The 12695-nt window shown below is 47.7% G+C and overlaps 1 protein-coding gene across 2 annotated transcripts in view; it reads right to left on the bottom strand.

Moving 5' to 3' along the window:
* Positions 1 to 255: 255 nt before the first annotated feature.
* LOC142790045 (uncharacterized) overlaps positions 256 to 12695 on the bottom strand; it is a 40258-nt gene continuing 27818 nt past the window's right edge. For both annotated transcript variants that reach the window (XM_075885076.1, XM_075885078.1), the window contains one exon: positions 256 to 2890. In XM_075885076.1, coding sequence (XP_075741191.1) covers positions 2465 to 2890 — 426 coding nt within the window. In that variant the 3' untranslated portion in view covers positions 256 to 2464. The remainder of the gene's footprint in view (positions 2891 to 12695) is intronic.

The following is a 12695-nucleotide window of genomic DNA, read 5'->3' as shown; positions in this document are numbered from 1 at the left end:
ATTGCACTTCTTATGCGATGCCTTCTTTACAAACTTCAACATTAGTGTCGACGATCTGCCGCACGTGATACTTGACATATTGCATCAACAAAAGACACGTGGCGCTCTTTCCTGTCCCGAATTTTCAGCCTTCCCAGCCCTTGTACGGGACGTAACCATTCGACACACTAAACACTCCTGGCAGTGGGAAGTGCTGCTATTGGCGATTGGCAGGCTTTACAACAATTCGCAGAGGGAATAACGCTCAACTCACACTGTAACACCAAGAAGAATAATTTATTTGGAGGAACACTGCATGAAGAGTGATGAACAAATGTACGAATCAACCGTAATTACACTAAACTATCACAGAAAAAACTTCCCGGGCTTCAAACAATATCATATTCAACCAGTAACTATGACTGTCTCATTACTAGAAGCCGGAATCATAGGCACTAAAGAACTAGATTTCAGGCACCATAAATAGACGGGTAAAACATTCTTTTAGGTCTCTGAAATCATAAATATAGACGCAATGAATTTCGACACAATTCATATTTTTGAAGAAATAGGTGCGGGATCTGTGTCTACAACAAAAAAGCAAACGTAAATATTTTAGTTTGTGACGGTACAATGGTGCATAGCTTAGCATAGCCGTGCAATGTTTTTCCCACAGAGTTCGAAAAATATGGTCTCCCTTTTTCTAGTCTAGCATGGCAAGTTGAGTATCAACCGTCGAATAAACACGCTCCTGGGTCTTTCTTTTCGGCATGGCTGAGAAGGGCAACACAGGAGCAAATAGCCAGAGCGCCAATAGGACAGAAAGGCCATTTTGCCTTGTATTAACTTGGTTTAACTGCACAGAGTTAATTTCTCTTCTATCTGTGAACACCTTAAAGGGCCCTCAACCAGGTTTGAGAGCTTCGAGCAGGCAAGAGGAATGCATGCGATGCGTTCTCCTAGTCTCATCCGCCAAGATTTGCAAATGCTACACGCCCCGGAAAAGGTGAAATGTCAGATTCAACGCTGCTTGACCATCATCTCACGGGCGCAGCCCCAACATGGGGGTGGTGTTGCATACAAGCACGTTCAAGTAGTACGTGACACCGAGAATTATTCAAGGCGACGTGAGTAATTTGTGTATACACTGCTGCCTGCCTAGAAGTATGAATGTTGGCAGAAATACTTTAAAGCATACAAACGGAATCAACGCACGCTATTATTATTTGTAACTTCGTATCGAGCAAGTTGCTTTGCGTTAAAGTTCTCACCATGCTCGCATAGTGCAGGTGCCAGCATTCACAATGCTTGGCATGTTTTTGGTGCATCATCCTTTATAGTAGTTCTAGTGGTGCGACGCTGTGTATCGTCGTGAGGGTACACGATCCTGGCAGCCTCTCCAAACGTGCGCGCATAGATAGTTCCATCCAATAGAAACATGCAGTACAATACAGAGAATGTCGAAATGAACACATAGATTGCGTGCACGATCTGTGCTTGCCTGCGCATGATGTGTTGATATGTCTGCGTCGTTTGGCCTTCTGGCTCAGAGATGCTACGATACCGAAGAGGGCAGGGGAGCCATTTGGGTAGCGAAATCCACAGCGTACGAGAGGCAAAAGTTTTAAGCTCACCTCCTCACATCTTGCTTTCGAAGCTTGTAGTGAACCAATCAAGATATTATATAGATTATAGTGCTGCAAAGCTTTTCATTGGACATGCAACAACTTCAAGTGCACGTAAAAATTCTTATGCGACCTAGTGAAGCGCCGCTAAGTAAATGACAAACAAAACAAAAACCACAAGGACTTTTTTTATCTACACTCTTTTTCCTCTTATCACACTCCACGTTTTCGCATTTGTTATTCATTGTCCTGCGGCTGCACAGAAGCAACTCCCGTTCCATACGCATGCGAGTAAGCGCCGAGATATCGAGCAGACGACGCGGCGCGAATGAATACATGTGCAGAGGCTAATCGGCCTTTCCATTGGTTAAGAAGCCTTTTAGCTATGACAGTGCTGAAAAAAACTTTTGAGATGGGAGTATTGGTTGCACCCCACAGTGTTCCAAAAGCTCAATTTTACCTGGGAACATGAATAACTGTCTCCAGTTGTACCCAAAAGCTAAATATGAAAAGTAAACAGCGTTCATAAAGGCACCAATTTTACAAATAGGCATTTCTAGGCACTTATCTAAAAATTTGGGCGCAAACATTCAAAAACTAGGCCTTTATGGGCACCAAAACACTACAAAAGCTCTCAGATTCATGCTCATATGTCAAAATGGCACGATAGGCACGCAAAAAACGAAATATCCATTTGCCTAATATCCGGTCTCTTTTCGTGACACAGCCACGAACGAACTCAACATAATGTTTCTGTGTTTGAAACAAGCAGCAGGTACACTCAAGTGCGAGAGGGTCGAGCGCTGCCGTCCTCTCCTGGAGCATTGACTTGCTGTGTTGTCGCACCAGCCGCCGCCGCCTCAGCAGCCGCTTGTTTGCGCTGCATCCACTTTGCCTTCACCCAGGGTTTTTTTTAGTTTTGCCTTCCTGCGATAGATCTTGGCACGCTTCCTCGCAGGCTCCGCAGGGAGCTCCACGGTCTCCGCTACGTTCATGGAGTCCAAGACAGCGGGCCAGAAAAAGTACGAGATGACGCGTGCCTGCAGAACATCGTAACTTTTTCGCATGGCCCGCACATCCTTGCACCGACTGCAGGGCACCGGAGCGCCGGACGAGATCTCCAGGAGGCTTCGCGACACGCACTCGGTGCAGCAAATGTACTCGGCGCTTTCGGTGTTGAAAGCTGCGGAGAGCTCGGGAAACTTGTTGTTGCCCACAAGCAACGATTCCACAATGCTACCGCTGTCAAAGCGATCCAACAGCCTCCCATAGGTAGCCACCGTTGTCTGCAACAAAGGGGGGACAGAAAAGTTTCTGTATGCTTCACGGGCTGAGTGCAAACTGTGGAAATACAGCCAATCACGTCTCATTAAAAAAAAGGCATAAAACAGAAGGATAGCAACGTCAGCCATTGGTAACTGCAGTCAAACTTACCTCATGGGGTCTAGCTAGGCAGCCGAGCCAAGTAAACTAAGCATGGCATCTCAAGGCCGTACTGCAAGCATGATGTTCCATGCACATAACATGAAGAGTAGTCCGACCAGTAATTTAAATGTTTACCGGTCGGACTACTTTTCATGTTATACGCTTTATCTTTTATGCGTTTCATCTGTAAACAATGTGCTCGCCACGTGCTCGCGCATGGAAACTATATCTTTTTACTCGTGTATCAGGTGCCCTTCAAATTGTGTGACCTGCATATATATATGCCCATATATCGCCTTTCATGCCGGTTTTCATATTTGTATCTTATTGATATGCACATGTATATAGATAGCACTCGTGCCATAAACTGTATTCTGATGAAGGCCGGACCCGCGGCCGAAACGTCAATAAAATCACTTCGTACGTGCGTCTTCTTTCCTACAGATATATATATATATATATATATATATATATATATATATATATATATATATATATATATATATATATATATATATATATATATATATATATATACACACACACACACACACATACATACATGTATATACACACACAGTAGACTCTCAGTAAACAAAACCTGAAGGGATCGGGAAAATGTGTTCCATTTAACAGGAGCTTCGTTTACTGAGAGGTGAACATTGGTGCAGAATACAAGCCCGAAACCAAGCATTGCAGAGGCAATCATTCTGTTTAAGCAGTAGTTCTGTTTAACAGATTTCCGTTTACTGAGAGTCTACTGTATTTTCTTTTTTTCCTCGTTTCACCACTCTCTTCTGCAACGCCAGCAGGCACTCAAGACGTATTGAAAAACACACAATTTCAAACATTCATGAAACAAGCAGTATGAAAAAATAAATAAATGATGACAGAGACCCGAATTTCACAAGCAGCGCCGTTTCTATCACTGGCCTTTCATTTATGGTGCATGGTTCATGGCAACTGTTCAATATCAATGAACCATCTAGCCTAGCAGGCAAGAATTCCCAACTTCCTTTATTAACAAAGATGTATTTGGATTAAGTGCATTTAAACCTGTGTTAACTGATGTCGGTAGAATTGGAAATTTATTTGACTACACTGTCACTTCGTCCGACAGAAACTTGGTTTTCTATGCCAAGGATGACAACGATTCAGTACCTACTGGTGGTTAAACAGTGCGCTCACTGCGCTGGCCCGCCACCAGCACCATGAACGACTACTAGAGCCTTCACACACGTGCCACTATTCATCTGTCTGTCTACTGCGCCCGCGTTGTGTGTAAGTGGGTAAGCGTGATCATGCAGTGCAAGCTTATTTAGGGCCTCGTGCGAAGAGAAAGGGCGTCCATTATGCCGAGCATCGAGCATGCAGTATGTCGGCAGAAAAAAGTGCAGGAGTGTACGGTGAAGCAGACTCAGTTGACTTTTCACCAAATCCACTCAGACTGCAGATGCAAGATCGCTTTGCTGGCTGCTACTCGGTTCAGTCGGCATTGTAAAAATTTCAGTTGCGTGGCGTGCAGAATAAATTTTGAAGGGATTTGAGGCTGAGGCTAGCACGAAACACCCTCAGGAAAGAGGCAAAGACCGACAGAAACCATGTTTACTGTTCGGAACACAGGCCCCAACCACCTGCTGCCAGCGGCTGCTGCACTGTTCTTTTTAATGCTTGTGGCCGCCGCTCCCACAATTTACAGCGACTTAGCAACAGCATGTAATTTGTAAACATGCCTTTAGGGGCGAAGCTCCTTAAAGCGTGGGTCGTGCGTCCACAATGTATGTAGTAGTAGTAGGTACTAGCCACCGATGGCACATACCCGCTCTAGAGCGGTTATGTGCCACAGGGGATGCGAGATGGCGGTACTTGGAGTGGTCACTAGATGGACACACGGAAAGACGGACAGACAGACTAGCAGATGGCAAACTCTGTGCGTAACCTCCTTGGTTTTGGCAAGCTTTGGCGACGGTTGGGCCCCAGTGCCATGAATATAGTGAACAAGTATATAGCCATGAACTAGAGGTGGTGAAAGGGGAGAAGTAGGCACGGAGCACAGGCCGTAAGAAAGTGCGCGATGCCACCTCTTGATTAGTCCTTGGAACGTCCGCTGGATGGCGGTACTTCTATATGCTGAATATATGATGAAAAAATGCGAGATGGCAGTACTTGGAATGTTCACTAGATGGATGGATGGATGGACAGACAGACAGATGCCCTGATGGACGCACGGAAGCAAAAATAAACGGACAGATGTATGCCTCACCCCACTCATAATCATGCACTCCGTGGATATAGTGCAATTTTTTTTTATACGGCAAATGCTGCAAATCCAGCCATCTTGCTCATATCCAAGGCGGGGTCAAGACTGAAAACTGAACAACTCCATTCCATGTGGGCAGACACTTGTAGATACAGTTATACCTACAGTCACACTGGGGTGGAACAGGGTACTGTTCAGAGTTCCACTCTTATAACAAGCTTGGAGCAGCCAGAAGGGCTTTCTTGAGCAAGTTTAAAGGAGGACACAGGTTGTGGAGACCGAAAAATCGCAAAAAAACTTTTTTTTTATTGCATTTTTGAAATCTACAGCTACAAGTGCACTTATATCATGAATTTCATGCCTATAATATTATTTTAGCTGCTAAGACCCTTTATGTTGCAATTTCTAGCTAAATCTGAGCCGAAACCGATGTTGAAATCGCACATTTTCCGTGACGCGCACCCTGCCCTTTCATGTGTGCCAGCGCGGCCCGCTTGGTCTCATTTGAGAGAGTCGTCTTTCGCCTTCAAATTCCCACCAGAATGGGTCCAATTTAACAATTGGAGGCTTGTAAAATAAGCGGCAAAAAAAAAGTATCAGAGCACCTTCCTATTCGCTACTTTGCGCACGTGACTTGAGCTTGCCTCCTTATTGGTGAAGGCTCCTGGCTTCGTCTGCTCCGGGTATTGAGGCGCGCGTCCATGCGCGCCATTTTGCCTCAGTGTCAGCAGAGAAGTTTCACAATGTCAAATCTTGAGCGCAAATTCCGCACACAGCACAAGTTTGGTGCGAAAAAGGTGCGAAGGACGCTAGTAGCGAATTTCAATAAGTGCTCCGTGATACAGCGAAACCCCCGAGACGCTAATCTCTCCGCGTCCCATGGCCAAGTCGTCGACGCTACCACGGAAGGCCTAGCTACCCCATCAATTGTCACGGAGCTTGTGCAAAGTCCCTGTCAGTCGCGGAGCCTTCGAGCAGTGGTCGCGTGCGTCTAGATACAATCTATCGGCAGCAATCTGACTTGGAAGAGGAGCGAGCTAAAGCCGAAGATAAGTTATCGGAGTTGTCATCCGCTGCAGCGACGAAGCGGAAACACGCATTCGTGGTTGACGGTGTCGACGAAGCAGCTCGGCCGCCTGATGGAACCATGTTCACAATTATAGATTTGGACGCAGTGAACAGCGCTTTGTTGGCATTTGCAAAGTGCAAGGCATGCAATGGAGAACTGCAGATTGTCCACGACCATTGGAAATTCGGACTCGCCGTGAAGTTGCGTTTTGTGTGTTCGACCTGTGGGGAGACTGCCTCGTCGTGGAGCTCGGGGCGCGTACGTAGCGATGAACGCATGAAACCTTTTGCTGTGAACGTTTTGGCCGCGCATGCAATGCAGGCAACGGGGAACATACAGACCGTGCTGAATTTGTGTTCTCGTTGATGGGCATCAGCCGCTGGGGTCTTCACACAAAAACGTCGCAACACTACGTGAAGACAAAGTTGGCACCCGCGGCTGATTGTGCTGCACGCAATTGGACAAGCGGCTGCACGCGGTCGGTTTGCGAACTTTACGCCGAACTTAAAATAGTCCACATGGGAAACATCGCGGTGTCGTTTGATGGGTCATTGATGACTCGCGGTCGTTCGTCGCGTATCGGTCTCGGCACCGTAATCGAATTGTTCAGTGGGCTGGTGCTTGACTTCGTTGTTTTGAGCAACTCTTGTGCTGGATGCGAGTCGGGCCCAAAGGAAGGTGACCCTTCTTATGAAGTGTGGAAGGAACATCACCAGTGTCAGAAAAACAGTGACAAGAAGGCTGGGGAAATGGACGTTCAGGCTGCTTTCATCCTCTTCAGGAGGTCACTTGAGCGGCCCAACCTGCACTACACCACGGTGCTTTGCGACGTGTGGGGGTGCTGACACCCCCTGTAAAGTTGTTTGCGCCGCGTGGCGCACGTGTTTCGCACAGAAGCCGTGATTCGGGGGTGACAAGCGCCGGACGATAGATGGCGTTGTGTTCGCGTTGAGTACCACTGTTGGTAGAGTGGTAGCGCCGGCGGTGACCCCTAGCGGAAGGCAGGCCTTGGTGGCAGGCGAGAGTTGAGGGAGCCTCTTCTGCGCGTGGCGGCTGCCGCGAACGGTTGTCTTCAGCGTGGGTTCTCGGCGCGGGACACCGTTGAGTTTAGTGGCATGTTGAGTTTTATTTTTTTTCTGCTTGCAAGTGTTTTTTGTTGTTGTCGTTAGTTTTCAAAACCGTTGTTGAATCGGGACGAGAGCCATGCGGTCTTGGGACGAGAGCCATGCATCCTGGGGTGAGCAACGCCTAGAGCACGTGGTTTGTAGGCCAAGCCCGAAGCGAGTGAGTACGGAAGCCTCGTGAGTGGTCCGATTTTTCTGTAAATAGCTTCTTCTACCTCTTTGGGCTCAGGGAGCCGGGTGTCGTTGCTGACTTGTATTGCGGCTCGACGCCGGGGTGTCGTGACACCGCCCGGGGCGGTGGACGCCGATCGCTCGGTAAGCTCCTAAGTGCGGCGAGTGATAGGGCCATCTCACAGAGTGGATGTCTCCTCGTGGCTGCCTCTTCTGCGCCTAAGCTGGGTGCTGGGTGGATGCCGGTTGTTGTCGAGCGACTCATTAAGCCTAAGGCTCTGCGTAGCTGCCTGTCGCACGTGGCACAACTAGGTTGATCGTGGCGTTGAGGTGCTGCGCTCTGCTTCCCTCACTTTTTTTTATCTTGTGGTGCACGAATTAGGAAAAGTGACCTTTAGTTTATCTTGATGGGCGTCTCGGCCGCCGCCGATGTATTAGCTAGCAGTAGTGACCATCGTACCATGTGGCCGAAAAGCCTTATGCTCCCTTCCCTAGGCCCTGCTCCACTGTTTCTTTCGATTTTTTTTTTGATGTATTAAGAGGGAGGAATGTCATCCACAGCCGGCTGTCTTCTACACATCGTCAGCGTCGCTGGCCAGAAATGCGGTCGTAAGGTCGGGCGATGGAGATGCCTGGGACCTGCGCAACTGCCTGCAGTCCGGCGCCCTCGTAAGTGCTGGTCGCAACTGGAAGACATGTCGGCGCTTGCGACAATTCGTCGCGCCGATGGCTACGTTGATGTTGTGGGGCTGGTTCTGAGATGAAGTCGAGCCGGACAGTGCAGCAGTGTCGACCAGCAGCGGTGTCGTGGTGCAAGGACATTATGGACACGCGATGTCATTTTTTTTGCTAAAGCTTGTGTAGCTAATTTTTGTTTTTAGGAATATGGTTTGATTTAAGGTTGGGGGAACACCCTCTGTAATGTTGTTTGCGCCGCGTGGCGCACATGTCTGGCACAGAAGCCGTAATTCGGGGGTGACAACCGCGGGATGATAGATGGCGTTGTGTTCGCGTTGAGTAACACTGTTTGTAGAGTGGTAGCGCCGGCGGTGACCCCTGGCAGAAGGCAGGCCTTGGTGGCGGGCGAGAGTTGAGGAAGCCTCTTCTGCGCGTGGCGGCTGTCGCGAACGGTTTGTCTAGCGTGGGTTCTCGGCGAGGGGGACTCCGCGCCGGGGGGGGGGGGGGGGGGGGCACGTTGTAAGTGAAGCGTTGGCGACGCCGTCTTGGGTGTGTTAGCGTGTTTGTCGTTATTGTGTGTTTGTCATGTTTTCGAGTGTAAGGAGATTGTGTGTAAGGATGTCTTAGTGGGCTGATTACTATTGATTTGGCGGACGATATCGTCGTTCAAAAGTAGTTAAATAAATGTATGTGTATTGTTTGGTTTGTACCGACCGCGTCTGCTGTGACCGTCCACTCCAAGAGCATGGCGAGGCGCTCGCCTCGTCAGACCCCACAGACGGACACAGCCGCGGTTACGTTGCGCTACAAGAAGATAAGGTTTATGGGTATATCCCAGTGGAAGAAGAGGACTGCATTAATCATGTCCAAAAGTGTATGGGCACTGCTTTGTGCAACTTGATTGCAATACACAAAGGCCCTGGCCTTGAGAGTCTTGGGGGAAAGGGCCGCTTGACAGGAGACCTGATCTTCAAGCTCACCAATTCTTATGGGTGGGCTCTGAAGACGCACAGTGGTGATGTTGATGCTATGCACACAGCAGTGATGGCCACTTAATATCACATCACGTCCAATGATGATGTGGCGAACCACACTATGTGCCCACATGGTCCAAATTCCTGGAGCAAACAAAATGCGCCAAAGGCCAGGGGGGAGCCCATTCCAAAACATCGTCGAAAGCTGCCTCCATATGTCTGCCAAGCCTTACTTCCCATTTATGAGCGCTTGTCAGACAGAAAGCTGTTGCAACGATGCTAGCGAGGGAAAACCCAAAATAACAATGAATGCCTGCATTCAATGATCGAATAGAAAGGAGACACTCCGCCCGTCTTAGAGGAGTACGAAAAAAGCCGCAATGAATGCGATACAGTAAAATCTCATTAATTTGAACCCCATTAATTCAGAATTTCGGTTAATTTGGCCATGGCGTCTGGCCTGTCAAAAATGTACATTGTTATATGACTGAAAAGTCTCATTCATTCGGACAAATTCGGCCGCACTTCAGTTAATTCGAACGCACAACCGCGGTCGAGTCTCGACGGGGAAGCAGCAGCCGAATCTGTTGGCCAAAACGGCAGCACACCTAATTAACTTTCGCATCAGATTGTGGCCTCTGAGATTCAAAACTTCCTCCATGGGTAGTACATCTTGGAGGATGTACTACCCCCCCCCCCCCCCCCCTAAAGAACGAACACACACACACACACACACACACACACACACACACATGGTGGTTTAAACAACCAAAATACAAGGCAGTACATCGCTACTGTCATCAGTAACGAGCAATCTACGGATTTGCCTTTCCATTTTTTTCTTGCGCGTCGAGCATGTTTGTATGACGGTTGAGTTGGGTTGCTCACCTCTAGTGTGCTTTAAGGGGGCAGACTGGTCTTAGACATTTTTTGTTTATTTTTTCACTGATCTTGATCGAACTGCACAGTACTATGCAGTTTTTTCTGTTGATTTCAAATGTTTAATTAGTTTTTCTGTAACTCATCTTGTTCCTGAGGTAACTTAAGTTGATCCCCTATTGTTTAAGGCTGCTATAGAACAAAAAAGTGCTAATTAAAATGCTAGTGTAGATATTTCAACATAGACTAATGACTATAGAGTGATAGTATGCAAGACTTTTTGGTTTTTAGGCCTTTCTTGGTTAGTTTACAACAAAATGAACTATATCCATCTTCAAAAGCAGTTGAAATTATATTACAATTTTGATGAGTAATTAATTAAAAAGACTCGTGCTATAAATTCTGCTCCCGTACTTGCATTCTACACACATAGAGGTTTCGGTTGCAAGAAGAATTATTGTTATACCTGCCCTAGCTGCAGAGATATTGAGGCCTCAAAATTGAACAGCCGTAAATTTACTTCTCTGAGAAACATGGAAAGAATTGAAAACACACAGCTTCTTCAAAAAGCAACAATCATGGTGTGCATGTTTGCAATCTTCATAAAGGGGCTCATGAAATCATAGCAGAGCTTCTAACACAGGTGCCGGCAAATTATATAGAAGCCTCAAAGTCTGTTCCCCATTTTTTTGCAGTTTCTGCATGTTAACAGCACCAAGAATCTGGACAGTTAGAATGACATTACAAAAAAATTAGCACTTCCTGGTGTGTGAAAATTTGCAGATAGATAGAAAAATACTAGCAGAAACCAAATGTGCCTATATAGAAAAATGAATTTTTTTTTACTTTTCAGTCCCAATGACCAGTCTGCCCTCTTAAAATTATTTATCTGTAAGTGATCAGTGCGATCTACAGTCTTACTGTTTGTTGTTTTTTGACAAGTTCGCCGGTTTTTATTTCATTTTTATCACAGTGCATTCTTTTTTTTGTGTGTGTGTTTGTGTTGTCTACTTCGTGCACGCGCGCGTGACCACCGCGCGAGCAGCGCCAGAATGGCTTCCCCTCCGTCTCCTGCGGCCCCAACCGCCCTAACTCCTGCAGCGAAAAGGGCTAAGTACAAAGCAAAAGATTTGGCTGCAAAGGTGAAAATATTAAAGGCGTTGCAAGCGGGAGCATCTCGAAAAGAAGTGATGGAAAAGTTCAATGTGAAGAAAAGCACGCTGAGCACTTACATGAAGAACAAAGAGCAGATTATGCAAGCGTATGACGGGGACATGTTTGGCGACCAAAGGAAAAGGCTTCGAACGGCAGCGCGTCCCAAACTAGAAAAAGCGATGTTGCGCTGGATTGCCATTTCGCGCGATGCGCGTTTGGCCTTTTGCAGCCTGGCCCCCTCATCTGTGCACAAGCAGGGAAGTGCGTGGTGACCATAAACATTGACTCCTTCAGTGCGTCGGAAGGATGGTTCGACAGCTCCAAGAAGCGACATGGGCTGGTGTTCCGCAACGTGTGTGGTGAAAGAGGTGCAGTTGACAAAAGTGTTGTGCAGGACTGGTGATCTGCACTATCCGCGCGCCTTTCTACGTACGAGCCGAGCAACATTCTCAACGCTTATGAGACAGCGCTGTTTTATAAGGCTCTGCTTGACAAGACAATCGTGTTTAAGAGGGACTCGTGCATCGGTGGAAAATGAAGTAAAGAGCACGTGACAGTTCTTCTGGCTGCTAGCATGACCGGCACAGAGCAGCTGCCGCTGTTGTTGATCGGGAAGCCCGCGAAGCCAAGATGTTTTAAGAATATTAGGCAGCTGCTTGTCGACTACCGGTTCAACAGAAAGGCTTGGATGACTGCCGAACTTTTTCAAGCTTGGCTGCGTCAGCTCGACCGCCACTCTGTGGCCAAGTCTCGGAAGGTGTTGTTCAAGCTAGACAGCTGCAGTGTGCACACGAAGGTGTCCGGCCTCGAAAGCATTGAACTGCTATTCCTGCCTCCGAACACAACGGCTTCCCTGCCGCCGATGGGACCAGAGAATCATACAGTTCATGAAAAGCCGCTATTGATGGCAGGTACTCGAGCGGATGTTGCTCTGCATGGAGTCAAGCAAGCAGAACGAAGTAAGCATGCTAAGCGCAATCCACATGCTGACATACCTGTGGAACAACACACCACCTACAGTAGTCGCAAACTGCTTTAGGCATAGCGATTTCGTGCACGGCGCTGCTGATCCGGGTGTGGTGGCTGATGAAGAAACCGGCGAGGAGCAAGACGGCCGCTATGTGAGCATCATGCCAGCTGATGTGCTCCTTGGCGATTATTTCGCAATTGACAGCGATGTTGCCGTAGCTGGCACAGTGAAAGACAGCGATATCGTCGCCGAAGTCTTGGACGGCGAAAGGGAACCAGCTGACGAGGACGCAAGTGATGCAGACGCGCGTCCACGCCACACAATGACGGAGGTGGCGCATGCGTTGGCCGTTTTGGAAGACATATGCATGTTTTCCTCGAACACTG

The sequence above is a fragment of the Rhipicephalus microplus genome, unplaced genomic scaffold (genome assembly GCF_043290135.1).
Source record: "Rhipicephalus microplus isolate Deutch F79 unplaced genomic scaffold, USDA_Rmic scaffold_66, whole genome shotgun sequence".
NCBI classification, from domain to species: domain Eukaryota; kingdom Metazoa; phylum Arthropoda; class Arachnida; order Ixodida; family Ixodidae; genus Rhipicephalus; species Rhipicephalus microplus.
Note: the sequence above shows the minus strand (reverse complement) of the source record. Positions and strands in the feature narration are given on the sequence as shown.